Below are 27,120 nucleotides of genomic sequence, written 5' to 3' on the forward strand. Positions count from 1 at the left end.
CCAGGCTGTCCTCACACCAGGCCTCTCACACACTGAGGCCTACTAACTCTGAGGCCTACCTGACACTTGCTGCCAGTTTGCTACCGAGCACAATCCAAAGTGCTGGCTTTAGACTATAAAACCCTAAATGGTTCTGGCCCAACTTACATGTCCGAATTTATCTCTCCCTATGAACCATCTAGGAGTTTAAGATCATCTGGGGAGGCCCTGCTCTTGATCCTGCCTTCTTTGCAGATGCAACTGGCGGGGCCGAGAGACAGGGCCTTCTCAGTGGTGGCCCCTCAACTGTGGAACTCCCTCTCTAGGGATATTAAATGAACCCCTTTCCTCCTGACTTTCCACAGACCAGTGAAAACATGGCTATTTGAACAAGCCTTTGGGAATCTAGTACAATAAATAAACACGGAAGTATGTGAAATCAAATACTGAAACAGCTTAGACAATGTTTTTGGACGACGAGGTTTTATATGTTTTTAAAGGTTTTAATGTATGCATTTTATAAATCAAAAAAAATATTGTAATTTTTACATTGTTTTAACGGCATCTAATAGCTGCCTATGTTGTAAAGCCATCTTGGGTCACCTTCAAGTTCAAGAAAGGCGGGATAGAAATATCGTAAATAAATAAAGGGCTTGAGGCTGCTTTTTTTCTCGTGTCAGGCGCGACTTGAGAAACTGCAAGTCGCTTCTGGCGTGAGAGAATGGCTGCTGGGAATGGTGGGAGTTAAAGTCCAAAACACCTGGAGGGAGGGCCCAAGTTTTCCCAGGCCTGGTCTTTAGCTTTCTGTGCGAGAAGCTGCTGGTGCCTCACCAGACTGCAAATCCTTGGATTCCATTGCATTGTGCCATGGCAGTTCAAAGTGGTGTCAGGTTGTGACAATTCTTCACCCTGAAAGCATGCCACCTTCATCTTAGCTGCTTACTTAGGTGATCTAATTCAAGGTGCAGGTGCTTACCTACAAAGCCCTAAACGGTTTGGGACCTGCCTACCTGCGTGACCGCATCTCCGTTTATGAACCCACGCGCTCCCTTCGTTCATCCGGAGGGGCCCTGCTCGCGATCCCACCTGCGTCGCAGGCACGTTTGGTGGGGACGAGGGACAGGGCCTTCTCTGTGGTTGCCCCCCAACTCTGGAACACCCTCCCCAAAGACATTAGACTAGCACCCACGTTGGCAGTCTTTAGGAAAAACTTGAAGACCTGGCTATTCAGATGTGCTTTTCCGGAATAGGATAACCCCCACTATGTCCCAGAAGCACTTTATTAGAGTTTAAGACTCTCTGCACATTGCACTTGCCCAGAATCCCAACATACTACCTCTCACAGCCAGCACTTTTTAACCTGTACCCATCACTGGCCCAGCCCTGGTTTTTATTGCGTAATAGTGTAATGTTTTCTTATTGCTTATGTTTTTAATTTGCTTTGCATCGTATTGTTATTGTTTGCTGTTGTTGTGTTGAGGCCTTGGCCTTTGTAAGCCGCAATGAGTCCTTCGGGAGATGCTAGCGGGGAACAAATAAAGTTTAATAATAATAATAATAATCCCTCGTTGTCGGAGTAAGGTTGGTTTACTGGCAGTTGGTACGTAGGTGACTGTGGAGCCCTATTATTGATCTGCATGTTCTCCCGCAGTGAGGGCATCGGTTTCCAGGTGGAAGGCGGTCCCGGTCGGGGTTGGCTTCATGCACCTTCCTCTTGGCATGTTTCTTTCTTTTGCTCTCCATTCCTGCTTCTTCAAATTCTACAACACTGGTGGTCACAGCTGACCTCCAGCTGGAGCGCTCAAGGCCCAGGGCTTTCCAGTTCTCAGTGTCTATGCCAGAGTTTGACATTGAGTTTATTAAGGTTTACTTTTGAGCAGACAATAGTTAAGATTGCAGGCTGTGATTTATTTTGGGGGGAATAAAGAGGTAGGGTAAGCAAGGGTTGATTCTCCACCAAGCTTGCTAGAGAAGCCTTGCTGCAAAGCAACCACAGAACACAAAGTCCTGGCAATGATTGCAGAGGTGTCCTTTCCCTCCCCTTCCCTTCCCTCCTCCTCTTCCATGGGGGCTTTGAAGCCTGGTGGGTTGGGGTCTTGTTTCCTTTCCCCCTCCCTTTCTCCTCTTTTTAATGGTGTGTGTGTGTGTGTGTGGGAGGCGAAATACTCCCACTTTCCCCTCCTTTTCGTCTCCGTGGGAGGGTTGGAAAACTTTTTTTTTTTTGGAGGGGGAGACAGGATGAGGAGGGTGGGTAGAAGTATAAAATACACGGTTCCTGGACACTAGTGGAGGCCAAGAAAACGACTCGGGCGGGTTTGCTTGAAAAACGACTAAAAATAAAAACACAACAATTGTCTCAGCTGGAAAAGAGGAAAAAAAGAGCCACGAAAGTAAACGTGAGGGAATCCCAACACATTGAAGTCTTTAAATCAGTGCAAAATTGCTTTTAAAAAAATCAGAGTGGGCGGGCGCGTGAAAGGAGAATTGAAACAGAGCCTCCTTTAACTCTGGCTGGGCTGCATTAAGCCCCGTCGAAATTCGGCGCGGGCGGGCCCTCGCGGGGCGGAGCTGGCTCGGGCGGGCGACTTTGGGAACTTTTGTTTGGCAGCGTTTGAGCTCCTGATCAACGACAAACAGGGACGTCGAGGCATTATAGATAGATCTATACATCTATTTTCTTTTTTTTCCTCAAAGCTGGGACGGATTAGAGGAGAAAATTGTCGGGAGAGTTGAAAAAATTTTGCGTGCGAAGGAAGGAAAAAAAAGAATCAAGAACTGATTCCTACAGAATTGACTCGGGCGGGCGCCTTTGCGAACTTTTCTTTAGGAGTCAGTCAAAGAGATAATTGAGAAGTAACCAACTTATATCGGAGTTGGGACGGATTAGTGAAGGAGGAAAGGAAGATTGCAGTGATTGCGATTGATTGACAGGCGGCTTGGAGGAAAAATTGCTCTGAAAGGATTTCCGCGCGGCCGGGCGCGAGAAGAGGGAGAAAAAAAATCTTCAGTTTCTGCGGCCGGGCTACATTGAGTCGCATTAGAGGCGGAGTTCGGCGCGGGCGGGCTAGTTTGCGAAGTTTTGTTTTGAGCTCGGCTGAAGGAGAAAAAAGAAGCAAGCGAAGGTTTCGGGGGATGAAAGACGGCCAGCCGGGAGCGGAGGCTTGAGAGAAGCAGCCGAGGAGGGGGAGAGGAGGAGGAGGAGCCCCGTCGCCCGCCATGGAGGCCTCCGCAGCGGGGCAGACCCCTCCGCAAGCCTCGGCCCCGGAGAGCGGCGGCTCCGGGCAGCAGCAACAGCCGCCTCCGCCCCCGCCGCCGCCTCCGGCCGGACACCAGATCGTCCACGTCCGGGGAGACTCGGAGACCGACCTGGAGGCCCTCTTCAACGCCGTCATGAACCCCAAGGGCGCCAACGTGCCCCACACGCTGCCCATGAGGCTCCGGAAGCTGCCGGACTCCTTCTTCAAGCCGCCAGAGCCCAAGGCCCACTCCAGACAGGTGAGCGGGAGGAAGGGGCGCCCTGGACACTGGGCATTGCAAGTACCTGCTGAGCTGGAGTTTGGCAATCCCTACTCTAACCTCCTGGGGTGCATCTACATGTAGAACAGGCATGGGCCAACTTGGGCCCTCCCTCCAGGTGCTTTGGGCTTCAACTCCTACTATTCCTAACAGCCTCAGGCCCCTTCCTTTTCTGGGAAGAGTAAAAATGCCTCTGTGTGAGAGAAGTTTCACTATGAGGAAGGCCTGGTGTGAGAGAAGCCCTGTGTGAGAAAGCTCCACTGTGAAGGCTGTTGTGTGTAACGCTACAAGGTCTTTAGCAGGTATGGGCCAACTTGGGCCCTCCCTCCAGGTGTTTTGGGCTTCAACTCCTACTATTCCTAACAGCCTCAAAGTTTCACTATGAGGATGGCCTGGTGTGAGAGAAGCCCTGTGTGAGAAACCTCCAGTGTGAAGGCTGCTGTGTGTAAAGCTACAAGGTCCTTAGCAGGTATAGGCAAACTTGGGCCAGGTGTTTTGAGCTTCGACTCCTACAGCCTCAGGCGCCCTCCTTTTCTGGGAAGAGTAAAAATGCCTCAGTGTGAGAGAAGTTTCACTGTGAGGATGGTCTGGTGTGAGAGAAGCCTTGTGTGAGAAAGCCCCACTGTGAAGGCTGTTATGTGTAACACTAGAAGGTCTTTAGCAGGTATGGGCAAACTTGGGCCCTCCTGAGGAAGGCCTGGTATGAGAAAGCCTATTAAAAGAGAAGCCTTGTGGGAGAAAGCTCCAGTGTAAGGGCTGTTTTGTGTAAAACTGCAAAGTCTTTAGCAGATATGGACAAACTTGGGCCCTCCCTCCAGGTGTTTTGGGCTTCAACTCCTACTATTCCTAACAGCCTCAGGTGCCCTCCTTTTCTGGGAAGAGTAAAAATGCCTCAGTGTGAGAGAAGTTTTACTATGAGGAAGGCCTAGTGTGAGAGAAGTCTTGTGTGAGAAACCTCCAGTGTGAAGGCTGCTGTGTGTAAAGCTACAAGGTTTTTAGCAGGTATGGACAAATTGGGCCCTCCCTCCAGGTGTTTTGGACTTCCAACTCTCACCATTCCTAACAGCCTCAGGCCCCTTCCTTTTCTGAAAAGAGTAAAAATGCCTCTGTGTGAGAGAAGTTTCACTATGAGGTAGGCCTGGTGTGAGAGAAGCCCTGTGTGAGAAAGCCCCACTGTGAAGGCTGTTGTGTGTAAAGCTACAAGGTCTTTAGCAGGTATGGGCAAACTTGGGCCCTTCCAAGGAAGGCCTGGTATGAGAAGGCCTGGTATGAGAGAAGCCTTGTGGGAGAAAGTTCCAGTATGAGGGCTCTTTTGTGTAAAGCTGCAAGGTCTTTAGCAGATATGGACAAACTTGGGCCTTTCCTCCAGGTGTTTTGGACTTCCAACTCTCACCATTCCTAACAGCCTCAGGCCTCTTCCATTTCTGCAAAGAGAAAAATGCCTCAGTGTGAGAGAAGTTTCACTATGAGGAAGGCCTGGTATGAGAGAAGCTTGTGTGAATGCTGCTGTGTGTAAAGCTACAAGGTCTTTAGCAGGTATGGGCAAACTTGGGCCCTTCCTCCAGGTGTTTTGGACTTCCAACTCTCACCATTCCTAACAGCCTCAGGCCTCTTCCTTTTCTGCAAAGAGAAAAAATGCCTCAGTGTGAGAGAAGTTTCACTATGAGGAAGGCCTGGTGTGGGAGAAGCCTTGTGTGAGAAACCTCCAGTGTGAAGGCTGCTGTGTGTAAAGATACAAGGTTTTTAGCCGGTATGGGCCAACTTGGGCCCTCCCTCCAGGTGTTTTGGGCTTCAACTCCTACTATTCCTAACAGCCTCAGGCGCCCTCCTTTTCTGGGAAGAGTAAAAATGCCTCTGTGTGAGAGAGGTTTCACTATGAGGAAGGCCTGGTATGAGAAGCCCTGTGTGAGAAAGTCCCACTGCGAAGGCTGTTGTGTGTAACACTACAAGGTCTTTATTAGGTATGGGCAAACTTGGGCCTTCCAAGGGAGGCCTAGCATAAGAGAAGCCTTGTGGGAGAAAGCTCCAGTGTGAGGGCTGTTTTGTGTAAAGGCTGTTGTGTGTAATGCTACAAGGTCTTTAGCAGGTATGGGCAAACTTTGGCTCTTCTGAGGAAGGCCTGGTCTGAGAAGGCCTGGTGTGAGAGAAGCCTTGTGTGAGAAACCTCCAGTGTGAAGGCTGATGTGTGTAAAGATACAAGGTCTTTGGCAGGTATGGGCAAACTTGGGCCCTCCTGAGGAAGGCCTGGTATGAGAAAGCCTATTAAAGGAGAAGCCTTGTGGGAGAAAGCTCCAGTGTGAAGGCTGCTGTGTATAAAGCTACAAGGTTTTTAGCAGCTATGGGCAAACTTGGGCCCTCCCTCCAGGTGTTTTGAGCTTCAACTCCTACAGCCTCAGGTGCCCTCCTTTTCTGGGAAGAGTAAAAATGCCTCAGTGTGAGAGAAATTTCACTATGAGGAAGGCCTGGTGTGAGAGGAGCCTTGTGTGAGAAAGCCCCACTGTGAAGGCTGTTGTGTGTAACACTACAAGGTCTTTAGCAGGTATGGGCAAACTTGGGCTCTCCTGAGGAAGGCCTGCTATGAGAAGGCCTATTATAAGAGAAGCCTTGTGGGAGAGAGCTCCAGTGTGAAGGCTGCTGTGTGTAAAGCTACAAGGTCTTTAGTAGGTATGGACTTCAACTCCCACCATTCCTAACAGCCCCAGGCCCCTTCCTTCTCTGCCTCAGTGTGAGAGAGGTTTCAGTATCAGGAAGTCCTGGTATGAGAGAAGCCTTGGGTGAGAAACCTCCAGTGTGAAGGCAGCTGTGATGTAAGCCAACTTGGGCCTTTCCTCCAGATGTTTTGGACTTCAACTCCCACCATTCCTAACAGCGTTAGCCTCCTTCCTTTACCTTAAGTTAACTTTTTACACACAGTTGCCTTTTTACACACAACAGCCTTCACACTGGAGCTTCCTACACAAGGTCTTCAATCTGGTGCTTCTCTCACCAGACTGTCCTCAAACCAGGCCTCTCATACACTGAGGCCTACTAACTCTGAGGTTTACCTCACACTCAAAAGGAAAGGGCCTGAGTCTGTTAGGAACAGTAGGCATTGAAGTCCAATTCACATTGAAGCCAAAGTTTGCCCATGTCTGACCTAAACATTAGGAAGGTTGTCCAAGTAGGAAGTGCTATTACTCGAAAGTGAAACAATTCTGCATTGGAGTGTGTGTGGTGGAATGTTACTCTCTGAAGCTTCAGAAACAGAGGCAGTGGTATGGAATCATGGGAGTTTAACTTAGCCTTTTCTGCCAAAGAGTGCTAGGACTCCACCAAACCACAAATTATGTATTTATTTGAGTTGAAAATTTTATATCCCGCCTTACTCTGAGCACAGACTTAAGTCCTAGAATTCCATAGCATTGAGTACTTCAAGTTAAAGTGGTACCATAACACTATAATTCTACATCAGGCCTGGGCCAACTTGGGCCTTCCCTCTATGTGTTTTGGGCTTCAACTCCCACCATTCCTAATAGCCTCAGGCCCCTTCCTTTTCTGTAAGGAGTAAAAAATGCCTCAGTGTGAGAGAGGTTTCAGTATGGGGAAGGCCTGGTATGAGAGAAGCCTTGTGTGAGAAAGCTCCAGTGTGAAGGCTGCTGTGTGTAAAGCAGAAAAGGAAGGGGCCTAAGGCTGTTAGAAATGGTGGGAGGTGAAGTCCAAAACACCTGGAGGGAGGGCCCAAGTTTTCCCATATCTGCTAAAGACCTTGCAGCTTTACACTCAACAGCCCTCACACTGGAGCTTTCTCCCACAAGGCTTCTTTTATGCTAGATCTTCTCATACCAGGCCTTCCTCATACTGAAACCTTTGTCACACTGAGGCATTTTTACTCTTTTCAGAAAAGGAAAGGACCTGAGGCTGTTAGGAATGTTTGGAGTTGAAGTCCAAAAACACCTGGAGGACTGAAGTTTGTCCATACTTGCTTAAAGACCTTGTAGCTTTACACTGGAGCTTCCTCACACAGGGCTTCTCTCATACCAGGCCTTCCTCATACTGAAAACTCTCTCACACTGAGGCATTTTTTACTCTTCTCAGAAAAGGAAGGGGCCTGAGGCTGTTAGGAATGTTGGGAGTTAAAGTCCAAAACACCTGGAGAACCGAAGTTTGCCCATATTTGCTTATTGTAGCTTTACACACACCATATATTGTAGCTTTACACACACCAGCCTTCACACTGGAGCTTTCTCACACAGGGCTTCTCTCATACCAGGCCTTCCTCATACTGAAACCTCTTACACACTGAGGCATTTTTACTCTTCTCAGAAAAGGTAGGGATCTCAGGCTATTAGGAATGGTGGGAGTTGAAGTCCAAAACACATAGAGAGAAGGTCCAAGTTGACCCAGGCCTGATATAGAATGATGGGTGTTTTGGTACCACTTTAACTGCAAAGACTCAATGCTATGGAATTCTAGGATTTGGGTCTGTGTTCAGAGAAAGGTGAGATATAAATTTCTCAAATCAAATAAATAATTTGTAATTTGATGAGGTCCTAGCACTCTTTGGCAGAAAAGGCTAAGTTAAACTCCCATGATTCCATAGCATTGCCTCGTGTTTCAGAAGCTTCAGAGAGTGGCATTCCACCACACACTCCAATGCAGAATTGTTGCACTTCCAAATAATAGCACTTCCTACTTGGACGACCTTCCTAATGCTTAGGTCAGACATGGGCAAACCTTGGCCCTCCAGGTGTTTTGGACTTCAACTTCCACCATTCCTAATGGCCTCAGGCCCTTTCCTTTTGAGTGTGAGATAGGCCTTAGTGTGTGAGAGGCCTGGTGTTAGGACAACCTGGTGAGAGGAGCCCCAGCTTGAAGACCTCATGTAGGAAGCTCCAGTGTGAAGGCTGCTGTATGTAAGAAAGCTACTGTGTGTCAAAAGCCAACTCTTTACCATACTTAGGGTAAAGGAAGGGGGCTGAGGCTGTTATAAATGGTGGGAGTTGAGGTCCAAAACATCTGGAGGAAAGGCCAAATTGGCCCAGGCCTGGTGTAGAATGATAGTGTGTTGGCACCACTTGAACTTCGATGGCTCAGTGCTATGGAATCCTAGGATTTGGGTCTATGCTCAAGAGAAAGGCGGGATATGAATTTCTGAAATCAAATAAATACATAATTTGTGATTTGGGGAGGTCATAGCACTCTTTGGGAGAAAAGGCTATAAAGGCCTTACATAACTTTAAATTCCCACAATCCCATAGCTTTGCCTCTGCTTCAGAAGCTTCAGAGAAGGAGATTCCACTACACTCTCAAGGCAGTATTATTGCACTTTTGAATAGCACTTACTATGACAGGCATGGGCAAACTTCTGTGCTCCACGTGTTTTGGACTTCAGCTCCCACAATTCCTAACAGCTGTTAGGAATTGTGGGAGCTGAAGTCCAAAACACCTGGAGGGCCAAAGTTTGCCCATGCCTGGTTTAGGTGGATTCTCTTCTTGCAATAATAATAATAATAATAATAATAATAATAATAATAATTTTATATATGTTCTTATTATGATGTTTCTTCATATTTTGATGCTGGTCATTGACTATATATATATATATATACACACACACACACGCACACATATACATGCATACATACATATATATATATATACATATATATACACACACATCACTTAATGAGATCCAAAGTGGCTGAAAGAAAAGGAAGGAAAGAAAGAAAGGAAGAAAGGAATAAATTACGAAAGGAAGAGAAAGAAGGGGAGGGAGAGGAGGAAGGAAGGGAAAGAAAGGAGGAGGGGATGGAAGGAAGGAGAGGGAGGGAATAAAAAATGAAAGGGAGGAAGGAAGAATGAAGGGAAGGGAGGAAGGAAAGGAAAGGAAAGAAAGAAGGAAGGAACACATAATTGTATTAACTGCTACAGCTCCATTTAATGGAATGCTGAGATTTGTAGTTTCTGGTGGCACCAGTACTCTCTGACAGAGGAAGGCAGATATCCCACAAAAGTACAAGTCGCAGAATTCCATATAATTAAGCTATGTCAGTTAATGTGGTGCTAAACTGCTTTAATTCCGAAGTGGAGATACAACATAAGGCTACATCGGTTCTGTAGAATGAATGCTCTATTGATGGTTATGGCTCAATAAGACTAACTCCTATGATTCCATAGCATTGAGCCATGAGCACTTAAAAGTTGTCTCAACCCACATTAATTCTAAATTGCAACCCAGGGCATTCAAAGACTACAGTAATGATTCCCAGCCTTTGGACCTTCAGATGTCTTGGACTTCAACTCCCAAAAGGCCTAGATCAGTGGTTCTCAACCTGTGGGTTCCCAGATGTTTTGGCCTCTAACTCCCAGAAATCCTAACAGCTGGTAAACTGGATGGGATTTCTGGGAGTTGTAGGCCAAAACACTCGGGGACCCACTGGTTGAGAACCATTGGCCTAGATGGCTTGGCAGACAGTCAGGCATCCAGGGATCTGAAGTCCAAAGCACCTGGCAGGCCAGATTTTGGGAACCACTGGAGTGATGTTGTTGTGTTTACATCAGTCATTCCCAAATTAGCCATCCAGCTGTTTTGGACTTGAACTAAGGCTGCTGGGAATAGAAGTCCTGAAACACATGGAGGAATAGAGTTTGGGAATCACTGTGCTTAAACACCACCCTAGTGCAGTGGTGCCCGAATTCAAGTCTTTCAGATATTTTGGATTTCAACTCCCAAATGCCTTAGCCACATTGGGCAATGGTCAAGGAATCTAGAAGCTGAGGTCCAAAACACCTGGAGTTTCAGAATCACTGCTTGAAACACAGCTGTCTTGGCTAATTATCAGGGATTCTGGGAGTTGAAGCCAAAACATCAGACTTTGGGAACCACTACACTAGAGTGACCTTGCTGTGTTTAAATGGATGAAGGGTGCAGTGTGGAATGAATGCACTTCAGCTGCCATGGATCAATGCTATGGCATCCTGGGAAGTGTAGTTTTACAAGGACTCTGGTCTTCTCTAATTACTGGATACAGGAGGAAGAAACTATACTTTTTAACTTAGCTAATTAATACGTTTCTGTATTGTTTCTGTATTGTGCCAAGCACGCCTACTCTCCCCTCCCCATTTGGAGTCTCAGAAACAGCCCTCCCATTGGCTGAGAGGCCAGCCAATCACAGCAGGAGGAGGTCTTTTGGTGGGAGGATTCTCTGTTTCCAAAATGGAAGAGAAGGACAGGTAGAGAGATCTTCAGCCTTCTCTGCCAAAGAGGTTCCCTAAGACCATCAGAAATATGTATTTTCTGATGGTCTTTGATGACCCCTCTGAAACCCCCTCATGACCCCCCAGGGGGTCTGAACCCCCAGGTAGAGAAACACTTCTCTAAGCTATGGTAGAGATACATTAAATCAGTGGAAATTTGGTACTTATAAAAAATTTCCACACAAAAGTTTAGGGGATTGGGGAGGTGTGGTCCAAAAAACTATCCAAAACTCTGAATGCAGGGAGATACTGTTTTTACTGAGGTGTTTCATACATTTCTGTACTGTTTATTGTATCTAAACATGGTGACTTTGTTAATCTCAGCTGAATTTGGACAAATTGAATCAGTGGGAATGGTGACATTGAAGAAATCTGAAAACAACTCCTTCCAGGGCGAGCTATACATGATCACCACCTTCCTTTTATTTCCACGGCAAATGTAAAGTAATGGGGGGAGGGCAGTGTGTGTGTGGGCCACCTAAATGAGTGAATGGGAATGTTGTCTGGATCTTCTCTGGTCCATGGAGATTTTCACACTACATAATTATACTGCTGTGTTTCTGCTTTAACTATTATGGTTACATCCCATGGAATCCAGAAATTGTTAATTTGTAAAGGCAGTGAAGCTCTGCTGAAAATTGTAAACATTCCAAATCCCAGAATTCCATAAAGTATTACCTTTACACATAAAGGGGAATCGTAGCACTATAATTATATAGTGTGAAATATTCCTAAATGTGGCATTTTGGAGTGTGGAGAGAAAAAAAAGGAAAGATACCTGCTTTCTCCTGTACTTTGCTACTTTTCTTGGTAAAAGCTGGAATCCACAGCATTTCCCTCTTTTTTTTTAATGCTAGATAATTATGGCTGTCTTGGTTGGTCAGTTGATTTTCTCTTGCTTTGGGATGCTGGAGGGAAATCTCAGTTTTGTCTTCAGCCTGTCTTCCATGAGCATATGGTAGTGGTGACATTGTTGACAATCACAGTCTTTGAAGTCGGGTGATCCCAGCCTTAAAGATGTGATAAGCAAGACAGGGTAATTTCTCCCTTTTCTCCAGCAGAATCTTTCTTTCATAGGACCCTAGCTGCAGTGCATAGAACAATCATTCCCAACCTTTTTTGACCAGGGGCCACTTGACCACAGACCACTCTCCAACATTAGTACCCAAAGGGTGACAAATCGGTTTTTGGCCAACTTTAGATTTGGTTTGGTTATTTGGGGTGCTGATTCAGAAAATTGCATTGGATAGACCACATCAGCTCTAGTTTCTGACACAGAACATATACCATCCAGTAGTCTCCATCTGCTTACCCACAGAAAAACCAATTTTATAATCTAGAGCTGATGTGGTAGCAGTAATCTTTAGTGGGTCGTCAGCCTCTCCCCTCCCAACATCCCTGTTGCCTCGGCACTAAAAGAAGGTTTCGCAAAACCAGTACACTCTCGTTGCTGTGTGGTTTCGAGGCAACAGTGTAGTAATGTTGAGGCTGTGGACCATATTTCTGATCTTGCTTACCACTGATGGTCCATGGACCACAGGTTGGGGACCACTGTTTTACATGAAGCATAGAGTGTAAACCAGTTCTGGTCAAACTTGGGCCCTCCAAGTGTTTTGGATTTCAGTTCCCACCATTCCTAACAGCCTACTTGTTCAGTTCTGGTGTAAACAGAGGTATGAATACTGACACCATTGACAAAGTTTTTTGAGATGTCATCTTCATTGCTTACATATTTCCTTTGGCTTCATTCCTTACCTGTACAGTGTAGCGCAGAACAAGGACTCCTTTGACCAGGGACCACTCTTCAACATTAGTACCAAAAGGATTACAAATCAGGTTTTGGTCAACTTTAGATTCGGTTTGGTTATTTGGGTGCTGATTCAGAAAATTGCATTGGATAGGCCGCATCAGCTCTAGCTTCTGATACAGAACATATGCCATCCAGTAGTCACCACCCACAGAAAACCATATTTAATAAGCCTTGGCACTATAAGAGGCTTTGTGCGACCAGTCACTCTTGTTGCAACAATGTAGACTGCAAACCATATTTTCGTTCTTGTGGACCACTGGAGGTCCATTAACCACAGGTTGGGAACCACTGGCATAGAAGATAAATTATATCTTGCTATATTTGGATGAATAGATGAGTCATAATTTCTCCTCCAGTTCATTAGTTCTTTCATTTGTTTGTTTCATCACCTCTTAATTCTTTGTGGTATGGTCTCCTTCTCTAAAAGATTTAATCTCTTAGATGTTTTCCTTTTTCTGCAACCTCAAACTTTTTTTCCCAGAGCTGATCTGTTAAGAAAATGCTCTCTTTCCTCCATGTGTCCTGCCAGAATTTCTGATCTAGGCCTCTTTTCTGAAGTTATTTCTTCACTTTCATCCCCTTTTTATTTTTGTTGTTAATAAGCTAACTTATCTTCTGGTTCATTTTTTTCTTTCCCTCCTGAATTTTGGAATGGACTTGTTCAGAACATTGTTTGTCTCTTGTACTCTTCTTATTGAGGTTCTTAGGAGCTCCCAGTGGCACAATGGGTTAAAACCCTTGTGTTGGCAGAACTGAAGACCGACAGGTCATAGGTTCGAATCCAGAGAGTGTGCGGATGAGCTCCCTCTGTCAGCTCCAGCTCCCCATGTGGGGACATGAGAGAAGCCTCCCACAAGGATGGTAAAACATCAGAACAAAAAGAAAAATGGGTTCCCCTGAAACTGTGGAGACCAAAATCCACTGATTGTGGTAATATGAAAATAACTAAATTAACTCAATGTATATATTACAAATATACATATTAAAAAAAAACTGCCACATTCACATTAAGTAGAAACAACTAGTTCTTCTCTTGAAGTATAAAACAAAGTCTTCGTTTGAGAAAATTATGGTTACATCCCATGGGATCCTGTTCTTTATTACATATGAGTAGACTCCAGTGGTCACATGAATTGACTCCAACCTGCAACTGGTTTCGACTCACAAGAGCCTTTGTCAGGCGGTTGGGTCTACAAACAACACATATCATGAATACACATATACAATTGAACAATTTGTTATAACAAGTTTGTAAGAATATATACAGACACTCTACTTACTCAAATTATCAAAAAAGCTCAACTTTTGAGGTGAGAAATTCATCAACAATCTTCTGGAGGGGTGGATCCTAAGGACATTTTCTCAAACGAAGACTTTGTTTTATACTTCAAGAGAAGAACTAGTTGTTTCTACTTAATGTGAATGTGGCAGGTTTTTTTATATGTGTATTTGTAATATATACATTGTGTTAATTTAGTTATTTTCATATTACCACAATCAGTGGATTTTGGTTTCCACAAAACATCAGAACATCCGGGCGTCTCCTGGGCAACATCCTTGCAGACGGCCAGTTCTCTCACACCAGAAGTAACTTGCAGTTTCTCAAATTGCTCCTGACACGAAAAAAAATTGAGGTTCTTCTATTTGGTGGAGTGGGAGCTATCAATATTTTGTTATCCCTCCTAATGAATTAAGGCTAAAGTTCTTAGAAATATGTAAGAACTGTTCCATTCTCTCTGTCTTTCTGAGCTATTTCTGAGAGATGCTTGGAGCAAAGGCTTATTATTGTTATGCTAGATTTCTGTAACATTGAGTCCACAATTTTGTCATAATTGTGTTGGAAACCACTTTGAGTTCACTGCTAGGGGAAAGAAAAGCGGTATGCAAGTGAAGTAAATAATAAATAAATGAATAAAGGCTTCTATTTTTGTGTCACCCTAACATCTGTTAGGAAGTTGAATGGTGGGGGTGTAATTATCTGCAGTTCTTTTCCATCCTTCTAAATTTTGAAGTATCTGTCACTTCTCTCAGAGTTTGGAGGAAAAAGAGGCTCTGCAGACTATTTTCTGGATAAGGGCCTGTGCTACTTCAAGATTACTTTCATTGAGCCATTGTTCTTACCAGCCACACAATAGAGTTCTTGTGTTTGCTGGAGGAAGGAAGCTTAAAGCCCCTGAAATGATATTGGAAATTAATCACTAACCAAAGCAAAAGGACGTTGACCTGATAATTGATTGGTTGATCTTTTGTAGAACAAAGTGTGTGAGAGAAGCCCAAAATCACCAGTAGTAGAACTGTGCCTGACTTCCAAGTACTACCCTTTAAGGTGTGAATCTATTTGAATTTACCATTCTTAAGTGTTGGCCAGAGGTCAGACATTGCAAACTATTTGTTTGTTTGTTTGCAGTATTTATATTCCACACTTCTAACCTCGAAGGGGACTTGGGCCAGATCACAGAACACGTATACCGCAAACATTCAATTCTGTTTATATACTGACAAGACAGACAGTTGTACATAGATAGAGATATATAGGCTTTTCCCAGCTTTGGCATCTTGAAGGTTTCTGCTTGGTTCCGGCCACGGGGGTGGATGCTGTCACTCCATCTCCCCTGCCGAAGAACTTTCTTCATAAATTTCCTCCTTGATCAAATCACCATTTTAATCAAGACATTTTCTTATGGGAGCCTTAAATACCTCCCCGCTTTAAGCAGTACCTATTTATCTACTCATATTTTGCTTTTGAACTACTGGATAGGCAGAAGTTGGGCTAAAGGCCAGGAGCTCACCCAACTCTTTGCGGAATGTGGATCATCTGCTAGCCTGATCTCCCTGGGGAGGGAATTCCAGAGCCGGGGGGCCACAACCAAGAAGGCACTGTCGCTCATCCCCACCAATCATGCCTGAGACAGAGGTAGAAGCGAGAAGAGAGCCTCTAAAGAGGATCTTAGAGAATGCACAGGTTTCTAGGGGAAGATGCGGTCACAAAGATAGGTAGGTTTAGAACTTTATAGGTAATGACCTGCACATTGAATTGGGACCGGAAACTTATGGGCAGTTGATCTTATAAAATTAGTTTTTCATTATAAGGCATTGTTACAGCATCTGTGTGGACAGCAGATGTGATTGACTATTCTGCAACTACTTGTTATGCGTCTGTGACCAACTATAGCCACTTCCACGTGATTAAGCATCTCTTCAGGACAGGCCTGCCGGCGTGTGTGGTTTTTTAAAAACTCAGCTTCAGCCTTACTGTACAAACTCTTGAGTCTAAGTGTTAATTAACTTGACAGATGTAAAATGGAGCCTAGTCTTGAAGCCATAGAACCCTAACAGAGATTGCGGCTTTGCTCTCTTTGAACTTTAACATAATACAGGCTTATCCCATACTTTCCAGGTCGGTCTAATATCTCAGACTCTGGTGACAAATTGCTGAAGAACAGTTATTAGCTAACTGCAGAAACAGTCTGAAATGTTAAGAACCAGAGTATAAATTTTGAATGCAAAAGGCTAAAATACTCATTTAAATGGGTTTTTATATTTTCTATACAGTGCTGAGTTGTGTACTTAATTGCATGCCGTGGGGCTTAGAGCTTTGCAGACACTTATACATTTGCCCTGCAAAACAGCATAATAAGCATGGTGGGTGGGTGAGTATTGAAATTTTGGTGGACAGTAAAGTGTTTAAACATATTAACACCTGTTAAAGATTACTTTATTTACCAAGGTTGTTTGCTTAACTGGCCTTTTAATGTGTAAGCGGAGGAGCTTCTCATTGAGTTGTTTTTCTTTTCAAACTTTTGTATGTTTTAGCTTGGATTTTTCTGTGTAGTCATTTTAATTGCTTGTCGTTTTTATTGTGAAGGTTCTAAATTTTCTCATTCTGGGAGAAAGGTGTGGATATGTATGTATATACAGTTTGTATGTTGGTGATTTCCAAGACAACTCCCACTTTCAAAGAACACTGTGACTCCCACTGATGACGGATCTGGACCAAATATGGTACACATCCCTCCCCCATGACCAACAGAAAATAATGGAGGGGTTTGGTGGGGGGTGACGCTGGATGTTGGGAGCTATAGTTCACCTATCATCCAGAGAGCCCTGTGACTACCACCAATGATGGATCTTGGCCAAATTTGGCACAGATATCCAACATGAACAACTTTAAATACTGTCGAAGGCTTTCATGGCTTGAACTACAACTCTCCAAACCCTGCCAGTATGTAAAGTCAGTCACATTGAGGATGCATGCCAAGTTGGGTTCAGATCTATCACCAGTGGGGTTCATAGTGTTCATTGATTGTTAGTGAACTACAACACCCAATCTCATGTGTCAATTTTCTCCAACCCCACCAGTTTTCAAAGTTGGTCATGTTGAGTATGTGTACCAAGTATGGTCAAGATCCATCATCGGTGGGGTTTACATAGTCTTTGATTATGGGTGAACTACAATTCCCAACTACAATTCTCAATTTAAACCTCATCATTATTTGAAGTTGTTTATGTTGGATATGTGTGCCAAGTTTGGTCAAGATCCATCTTCAGTTGGGTTCTCAGTGCTCTCTGGATGTGGGTGAACTATAACTCCCAACATCCAAGGTCTAGTCTCTCCAAATCCCACCAGTATTTAAAGCTGGGTTGTTGTAGGTTTTTCGGGCTATATGGCCATGTTCTAGAAGCATTCTCTCCAGACGTTTCGCCTGCATCTATGGCAGGCATCCTCAGAGGTTGTGAGGTCACAACCTCTGAGGATGCCTGCCATAGATGCAGGCGAAACGCCAGGAGGGAATGCTTCTAGAACAGTGGTTCTCAACCTGTGTCCCCAGATGGTTTTGGCCTTCAACTCCCAGAAATCCTAACAGCTGGTAAACTAGCTAGGATTTCTGGGAGTTGTAGGCCAAAAACATCTGGGGACCCCAGGTTGAGAACCACTGTTCTAGAACATGGACATATAGCCTGAAAAACCTACAACAAAGTTCACTAACAATCAATGAACACTCTGAACCCCACTGTTGATGGATCTGAACCCAACCTGGCATGCATCCTCAATGTGACCAACTTTACATACTGGCAGGGTTTGGAGAGTTGTAGTTCACTGATATCTTTATCCTTTTTCTAATGGGATCATTCATAAAATCAAACAACAAACAATGACTACTTCTAATATTTATCATTACAAAATACTTCCTGGGCATTGTATTTCATGGCTACAGTCTAGTTCCATAAATTACAATACACTGTGTTTGCTTGGGTTTCAGAGCAGGTTTGTGCTCCAGGGAGCAGGCCAGGGGTGGTCCCAGTGAGTTTGTAGGAACCTTATGAATCAGTCATGCCTGGTTGAAGCAATGTGAGATGGTGGTCTCAGAAGTATTTCCGGACTACAGTTTGTCTGTTCTAGCCTTTGATCCTGAGGATCTCAATGTAGAGAATATACAGTTTAGATCCAATCTAGTCAATGTTACTCCAAAGCTCTTACCTGGTTCTAAGACTATCTTTGAAAATTCCCCAAAGTTTGTTTACGTTGCCTCCCTAATTATTTTTTAAATTGCATACAAGTGACAACAACAAAAATCAGAACAAATAAGACTCTTAATGTATCCATGACACAATCTCTGCCTATAAATTGAACCATACTTCAATGGAGTGCAAATTGGCTTTTTTTTGTGTGATTCCTCTACCCAATACCAAGCCATCCTCAAAAACAAAGCTCAGTGATACTTATAATCTAGTAAGCACATATTCTGCAAATATGAAGAGTTCCCTTTACTAACATTTTAGTGAATTTGGGGTTCCCCACAATTTATATCCCAATATTTTCCTTTCTGATTACATGTAACTTTAAAAGCCAAACTGTTATAGTCAGTAGAGTGGTGGAAAAGTTATTTTTTCATTTTTCTCTTTAGAGATTGTCCCAAATCACTGCATATTAACAATAACCATATATTAACATTAATTCTGAAATGTAGGTTAAACTCTGTATATATTTTACTAGGTTTCTTAATATGATAGAATTTTCCAATTCAAATGTAAAATTTTGGAGCAAATTTTGAACTACGCATACAATTTGCTTGCTTTTATATGTGAAAAAAAATCTTTTTATGTGATATAACATTTAATTTTGCATAAGGATATTGCTTACTGCAACCCTGCTTTACTACTGCCCACTTCTTTTTTTCCTTAGTGACTATAAATTAGCATTTAAGACTGCTTTTAAGACTCATTGAACTTTTCACCTCACCATAGTTGTGCATACTTCTAGTTACAGAAGCAAAAAGAAGAAAGTTCAGTTCCCAACATTAGGATAAGATGGTCTTCACTGATAGTTTTGACCAGTTTGCGGCTGGAACAACCACAGGAGTAAATACAAACAAACCATTCACTTCATTAATTCCTTAACCAATTAATTGTTTTTGTGAAATAAAGGAAAGGTATTGGTCTATACTAGGCTTGGGCAAACTTTGGCCCTCCAGGTGTTTTGGACTCCAACTCCCACAATTGCTAACAGTCATCAGGCTATTAGGAATTGTGGGAGTTGAAGACCAAAACATCTGGAGGGCTGAATTTTGCCCATGCCTGGTCTAGACACTTTTTTACCCCCTTAGCCATGTGCAGAGGCGGCCCTAGGTAATTTGCAACGGTAAGCAAACAGTATTTTGGTGCCCCCCCCCCCCCAACCAATCACTGATATATATTTTCTGTTTGTTGTGGGAGTTCTGTGTGCCATATTTGGTTCAATTCCATCATTGATGGAGTTCAGAATGCTCTTTGATTGTAGTTGAACTACAACTCGCATATGTCAAGGTCTATTTTCCCCCAAGAGCACTCAAGAGCGCCCCTGGGCAAAATCAATTATACTGCAAATGCTTACTTTGCATAATGGTTGAGCCGCCCCTGGCCATGTGAGGACAGAGTGAAGGCCAGTGAAATTTAACTCCATTAGCAGTAGTTACTTTGCTTATGTTTCTAACATCACTTTTCTCCTCTTATATGGTTTTAAATATATTTATCCTCATGAAAAAATGAGCGCAGCCTCAAAAGCTTGCATAATGTGTTTTGTGCATTTTGATTGGCCAACAAAAGCTTTGCCCTTTTATAGATTTTGGATTTTGTTTTATTTTTGGGGTTGCTACATCTGACACTGCATTAAGACATCTCCATATTTCCATAAAGCTTTAGGAGTGTGAAAGATGGTATTAGGGCAGTAATACATTGGGGCCAGAGTCTTACTCCTTTGTTTCTGATTTTTGGCATTTCTGCCACAATACTGTAGAGTGAGTTACGCAAAATACCAGCAGGCTTGCCTTCACTTGCCTGTGTAGGTCATTTTGGTGTAAAATAACTGGCTTTTTGGAAACCTTCCCAGACTTGACTGAGCAAATTTCCCCTGAAAGCCAAGTGTTTTTTTACTATTATGAATACAGTTAGCATAATCTGCATACTCTAGTTATGTGACTTATACTACACTTTTCACAAGGTGTATTCTTACAATTATTTGATGGATTATATTCAATAGTGTTCTTCTTTTTTCAGGAGATCCTATAAGGAAGGGGAAACAATTCATGCCGAGTTTCGTTGCAAAACCATTGCTTCAAAATATTGTGAGATTAGAACTGTGCAAATAGTGTGGGATCAGAGCTGTTTGTGGGGTAAAGAGCTCCCCATGTTGATTGTTAAGTGGCCTTTCTAGCGTCAAAGATTTTTCCAAAAATGAAAGGACTCATTCCTTCAACACAGAGGTTCCCAACCTGTGGTCCATGGACCACCAGTGGTCTGCAAGAACAAAAATATGCTGCCTCACCATTATTACACCTTTGGCTCAAAACCAACAATTAACAAAAGCAACTGATCTCACGAAACCCTGTTATAGAGTCAAGGCAATGGGGATGTCGGAAGAGGAGCGACTGACTACCCATGAAAGACTACTACTACCCCATCAGCTCTAGATTATTAAATATGGTTTTCTGTGGGGGAGCACATGGCGACTACTGGATGGCATATGTTTTGTATCAGAAACTAGAGCTGATGTTGTCTATCCAAAATAATTTTCTGAATCAGCAACCCAAATAACCAGAGCAACTAGTCTTGTGAAACCCTCTTATAGTGCCAAGGCAATGGGGATGCGAAGAGAGGAGACTGACTACCCACAAAAGATTACTACTACCCCATCAGCTCTAAATTATTAAATATGGTTTTCTGTGGGCGAGCAGATGGTGACTACTGAATGGCATACGTTTTGTATCCGAAACTAGAGCTGATGTGGTCTATCCAATGCAATTTTCTGAATCAGCACCCCAAATAACCAGAGCAACTAGTCTCATGAAACCCTCTTATAATGTCAAGGCAATGGGGATGCCAAGAGAGGAGAGACTGACTACCCATGAAAGATTACTACTGCCCCATCAGCTCTAGATTATTAAATATGGTTTTCTGTGGGCGAGCAGATGGCGACTATTGAATGGCATATGTTTTATATCCGAAACTAGAGCTGATGTGGTCTATCCAATGCAATTTTCTGAATCAGCACCCCCAAATAACCAAAGCAAATCTAAAATTGACCAAAAACTGATTCATAACCCTTTTGGTACTAAGGTTGGAGAGTGGTCCCTGGTCAAAGTGATATGTGGTTAAGTGGTCTCTGGTAAAAAAAAGTTGAGAACCACTGCTTTAACAGGAAGCTATAGGGTATGGTTTCCCTATGGCTGATTCGTGGCTGATTCCCTCTCCCCTGTCCTACGCTGCCAAGAAAAGATTCTTCTGAGACCTTTTGTGAAGATGTTGAAGAAGTCCTCTGAAGTGCCTTCGGGTTTTCCTTTGGTAGGCAACATAGGGAAGAGTACATTCATATAGATTTTTGCTCTTGTGTGGAAGATGCTTTGGCAATTTAGACATGCTGATCATAGACAATTCACATCAGAAACCTATTTGATCATGAAAAGGGCATTTATGATCCCAATTCCAGCTGTTTTCTAAAATGGCAGCATTAGTATACTGTAATCTGCCTCAGAGATAAAGTTATAAGAGAAAAGTCAGCCTGAGAAACACACTATGATTTGCCTTGCTTTAAATCATGCCTGGTTTTTTTGTTCCCTCCCCCACCAAATCGTTTCTCATCTGGAACACATTTTAGCAAAACCAGACATGCATTACTGTTTGCAATGTGGACCTCGTTTGTCCCATTTTGTAATACTATTTAAATAGCTTTCACAGCTGTCTCCTAAAGTCCTTGATAAAGATATGGAACAAAGGAAGAGGAAAACAGAGAAGCGAGGAGGAAACAGAGTTAAATACTGAATTCTGGAAATAAATAAGGGCTGCCTGAAAAATCTTAATGAGCAGATACTGAATGCATACTTATATCATACAACTTAAATGTTTTTGCAAGATGTTTCTTAGAGAAGATGAAGCCAGTCCATTCCTTTGTCATGAACTATATTCAAGCATAGATATCTATATATGAACTAACCCTTAATTCTTACTTAAAGTACTTTCTGTTTGGGGTAGTGATCACATACCCATTTTAACATTAGCTTTGGCTGTTCCCTAGTACAGGGCTCAGCACTGGGTGTCCATTGATTTTTGCTTGGAGTGTGGGATTGTGTTGTGAGATGTGTCAGGGTGAGATGAGGTGTTTCCTAACATGCTGCTGACATCATGGATAGCTGACTATGTTATGTACTGATGGGATTGCTTAACCTTTTACAGGCCAGCACAGATGCAGGAACAGCAGGAGCCCTGACTCCCCAGCACATCCGTGCGCACTCTTCTCCAGCCTCGCTGCAGTTGGGAACAGTTTCTCCAGGAGCACTGACCCCTTCCAGCGTAGTTCCTGTAGGCTCACCTTCTCAACACCTCCGCCAATCATCTTTTGAAATACCCGATGACGTGCCCTTACCACCTGGTTGGGAGATGGCAAAGACACCTTCAGGCCAGAGATATTTTCTGAAGTAAGTAACATTACAAAAGGAATAAGGCAACTTACATTCTTGTTTTTTCCATATTTTGTGCTTGCCTTGTTTGTGTAAGCCTGTTCTTTTTAAACAGTGTGGATCACAGTGAAAAGTAAACTTTCAGCCACAAGCTCAACTTGCAGTTTTAAAGTTTCAGCATACTTAAATTACACTGATTTAAAACATTGAATAGCACTCATGGACACATTCAGAGCATTGAAATATTATTGCTCATAGAATCGTAGAGTTGGAAGAGACCTTCTGGGCCATCCAGTCCAAACTTTGAAGGAAAATCACCTTCAAAGCACCCCTGACAGAAGGCCATCCAGCTTCTGCTTAAAAGCATCCAAAGAAGGAGCCTCCACCACATTTTGGTGCAGAGAGTTCCACTGCTGAACAGCTCTCACAGTTGGGAAGTTCTTCCTAATGTTAAGGTGTAATCTCTTTTCTTGTAGTTTGAAGCCATTGTTCCACGTCCTAGTCTCCAGGGCTGCAGAAAACAAGCTTGCTCCCTCCTCTATGACTTTCTCTCACATATTTATACATGGCCATCATGTCTCCTTTCAGCCTTCTCTTTCTCCAGGCCCAGCTCTTTAAGTCGCTCCTTATAGGGCTTGTTCTGCAGACCCTTGATCATTTTAGTTGTCCTCCTCTGGATACGTTTCAGCTTAGAGTCAACATCTCCCTTCAATTGCGGAATTGGACACTGTGATTCCAGGTGTGGTCTGACCAATGCAGAATAGAGGGTTGCATGACTTCCCTGGATCTAGACACTAGCCTCCTATTTATGCAGGCCAAAATCCCATTGGATTTTTAACCCGCCGCATCTCATAGTTGCCTCTGATGTAGAAGAGTCCACAGCACATACTTTGCAGCGACTGAGAACATAGTTGACAGAAGCCTCTGCCTTAAGAAAGAGCATGGCCGAGAGACACCTCTGCTTGGAATATTCATAGTGACTCTTCAGAGATATCCATGTTGGCCGTACAATAAAATAAAATAAAATCCATAAAGAAGTGGTAATTTTATCAACCAACCTAAATGCCTGAAACACATTATGCAGGTTTTTAAGCATCACTGGTGCCTTCATCAAGCCACAAATGCTAAAATGATATAGAAGAAGAAAAATGGTGTTGGAGTCACCATCTGATGTTTCTATTGTAACTCAGTTGGTTTGGGCAAAAATCAGTTCAAGCAAAGACAGTTCTCCGCTTGACCATGTGAGGACAGAGACAAAGACTGATGACATTTAAACTTCATTAGCAGCAGTTACTTTACCTGTATTTCTAACATCTTCACTTTTCTCCTCTTGTATGATTTTGTTAGCATATTTATTCTGATGAAAAAATGAGCGCAGCTTCAAAAGTTGCTTCGTGCATTTTGATTGGCAAATAAAAGCATTGTCCTTTTGTAGATTTTGGATTTTGTTTTATTTTGGGAGTTGCTAGGTCTGACTCTGCCTAAGACATCTCAATATGTCCATACAGCTTTAGGCCTGCAAAAGATAGAAAAGTTGGAGTCATGTATTGGGGCCAGATTCTTACTCCTTTGTTTCTGATTTTTGGCATATCTGCCACAATATTTTTGAGTGAATTGGCAAGAAAAGATTGCCTTCTCTTATCTGTTATGAAACCTCTACTAGATTGAATATTTTTCCATGAAAGAAAACACTCATTCCTGATTAAAGTACTCTTGGAACAGTTATAATGCATAAGGGAAAACAGTTGCGATACATGTACAGAAACATATAAATTATAAACTTGTATATACTGTATGTCCTAAAAATTTGAAGAAAATTATAGAAGTTGTTGCTTAGCTCCCTCTTGTTACATATATTTTAGGAACTAGGTATTTTCAATTGATTCTTCTTCCATGGAAAATCGCATTCAAAGCACCTCCCACAGATGGCCATCCAGCCTCTGCTTAAAAGCCTCCAAAGGAGCCTCCACAACACTCCGGGGCAGAGAGTTCCACTGCTAAACAGCTTTCACAGTTAGGAAGTTCTTCCTAATGTTCAGGTGGAATCTTATTTCCTATCGTTTGAAGCCATTGTTCTGCGTCCTAGTCTCCAGGGCAGCGGAAAACAAGCTTTCTCCCTCTTCCTATGACTTCTCCTCACATATTTATACATGGCTATCATGTCTCCTCTCAGCCTTCTCTTCTGCAGGGTAAACATGGCCAGCTCTTTAAGCCACTCCTCATAGGATTTGTTCTTCAGACCCTTGATCATTTTAGTCACCTTCCTCTGGACACATTCCAGCTTGTCAACATCTCTCTTCAATTGCGGTTCCCAGAATTGGACAGTGTGATTCCAGGTGTGGTCTGACCAAGGCAGAATAGAGGGGTAGGATGACTTCCCTGAATCGAGAGAAGTGGTTCTCAGCCTGTGGTTCCTCAGGTGTTTTGGCCTACAACTCCCAGAAATCCTGGCCAGTTTACCAGCTGTTAGGATTTCTGGGAGTTGAAGGCCAAAACATCTGGAAACCCACAGGTTGAGAATAACTGATCTAGACAGTAATTCCTATTTATGCAGGCCAAATCCCATTGGCTTTTTGCCACTGCATGACATTGTTGGTTCTTGTTTAACTTGTTGTTCATGAGGACTCCAAGATGTTTTTCACACTTATTGTCGAGCCAGGCATCCCCCTGTTGAGCCTGGCTTTAATCCATTGTCCCTATGAGGAGCCTTGAATACTTACAGTTCTGAAGCTCTGCTATTCCTAATAGTTTTGATCAACACATAGAATCGTAGAGTTGGAAGAGACCTCGTGGGCCATCCAGTCCAGCCCCCTGCCACGAAGCAGGAAAATTGCATTAAAAGCACTTTCAACAGATGGCCATCCAGCCTCTGTTTAAAAGACTCCAAAGAAGGTGCCTCCACCTCACTCTGGGGAAGAGAGTTCTACTGCTGAACATATATTCTTGGTATATTTGAACTTTGTTCATGACCATGGACAGATGATCCATAATCCATTGGGTAGCCTTTTCCTCTTATGCAAAATTATAGGAATCTGTCCTTGTAGGAATGCCCATTTAGAATGGTTGTTATTGGTCTGTATAAGTGCCAATCTGCAGAAAAGCATTCCAGCAAACCACTAAGTGCTGTTTTGAATTTGTGTAAGATGGTGATTTCATATCTCTGCTTTTTTAAAAGACAAATGATAAGTAAGTGCTCTTGGAGTGATTCGGGATGAAATAAGTAATCTCACCTAAGCATTGTTGATACTACATTATTGTTTCTCCCATTCTCCAAGGAACTTAGTGCAGCCTCTTCTCTCCCACCCCTCACCCCATTCTATCTTCACAGCAACACTGAGGATGTGTTAGAGAGAGAGCAAGAGAATGCCAAGACTTACAGTGAACTTCATGACTGAACAGGGAATTGAACCCAACTTTGTCCACTACACCACATTATATCACTGTATACTTATTTGAATCACATCAGTTAAGTGCTTTGGCTTAAGATAAGTTTTTCTTTCACAGAAATAGCCGGGTATAAAGAACGGCCTTCCCTAACATTTTCAATTGGCTTTCACTAGCTTAGTTAGCTGCTGCCATGGCTAATTATGAAAGAATGATTCGAAATAAAATTGGAATAATTTGGGACTATTTGGAAAGCTTAGCAAAAGAAATACGAGCCTATACATTTAGCTGTAGTTGGTGATAGTGCATTGCTCAAACATGCAGCACACTGTTTCATGCAGAAGTAACAAATTCAGTCCCCTTTGTATTGTTGAAGGCTTTCATGGCCGGAATCACTGCGTTGCTTTGAGTTTTCCGGACTGTATGGCCATGTTCCGGAAGCATTCTCTCCTGATGTTTCACCTACATCTATGGCAAGCATCCTCAGAGGTTGTGAGGTCTGTTGGAAACCAGGCAAGTGGAGTTTTATATATCTGTGGAATGTCCACAGTGGGAAAAAACTTTTGTCTGTTTGAGGGAGGTGTGAATGCTACAATTGGCCACTTCCATCTTTTGCAGACCTAAAGCTGTATGGATGTATTGAGATATCTTAGGCAAAGTCAGACCTAGCAACTCCCAAAATAAAACAAAATCCAAAATCTACAAAAGGACAATGCTTTTATTGGCCAATCAAAATGCACAAAGCACATTATGCAAGCTTTTGAAGTTGCACTCGTTTTTTTCATCAGGATAAATATGCTAACAAAATCGTACAAGAGGAGAAAAGTGAAGATGTTAGAAATGGCCTTGCAGCTTCTAAATGCTAATCAAGATGGCCAATTGCAACATTCACACTTGCCTCAAACAGACAAGAGTTCTTTCTCCCACCCTGGTCATTCCACAGATTTATAAACGCCACTTACCTAGTTTCCAACAGACCTCACAACTTCTGAGGATGCCTGCCATAGATGCAGGTGAAACATCAGGAGAGAATGCTTCTGGAACATGGTCATACAGCCTGGAAAGCTCACAACAGCCCAGCCCCCATCACCTCCAGTTAATAGGATTGGGCGGTAGATGATGTGATAGACCAGTGGTTTTCAACCTGTGGGTCCCCAGATGTTTTGGCCTTCAACTCCCAGAAATCCTAACAGCTGGTAAACTGGCTGGGATTTCTGGGAGTTGTAGGCCAAAACCACTGTGATAGACCTTCGCCTAAAATTTTTC

At 43.1% G+C, this 27,120-nt stretch overlaps 1 protein-coding gene across 8 annotated transcripts in view; it reads left to right on the top strand.

The window, feature by feature from the left end:
• Positions 1-2,514: 2,514 nt before the first annotated feature.
• The window catches only part of YAP1 (Yes1 associated transcriptional regulator), a 124,014-nt gene continuing 99,408 nt past the window's right edge, over positions 2,515-27,120 (top strand). For 5 of the 8 annotated variants that reach the window (XM_060771059.2, XM_060771061.2, XM_060771064.2 and 2 more), the window contains exons 1-2: positions 2,516-3,474; positions 22,247-22,488. In XM_060771059.2, coding sequence (XP_060627042.1) covers positions 3,196-3,474; positions 22,247-22,488 — 521 coding nt within the window. In that variant the 5' untranslated portion in view covers positions 2,516-3,195. Of the gene's footprint in view, positions 3,475-22,246; positions 22,489-27,120 lie in introns of all 8 variants that reach the window. The other 3 variants (XM_060771058.2, XM_060771060.2, XM_060771062.2) reach the window with 1 other exon arrangement.

The sequence above is a fragment of the Anolis sagrei genome, chromosome 3 (assembly GCF_037176765.1).
Source record: "Anolis sagrei isolate rAnoSag1 chromosome 3, rAnoSag1.mat, whole genome shotgun sequence".
In the NCBI taxonomy this organism is placed as follows: Eukaryota; Metazoa; Chordata; class Lepidosauria; order Squamata; family Dactyloidae; genus Anolis; species Anolis sagrei.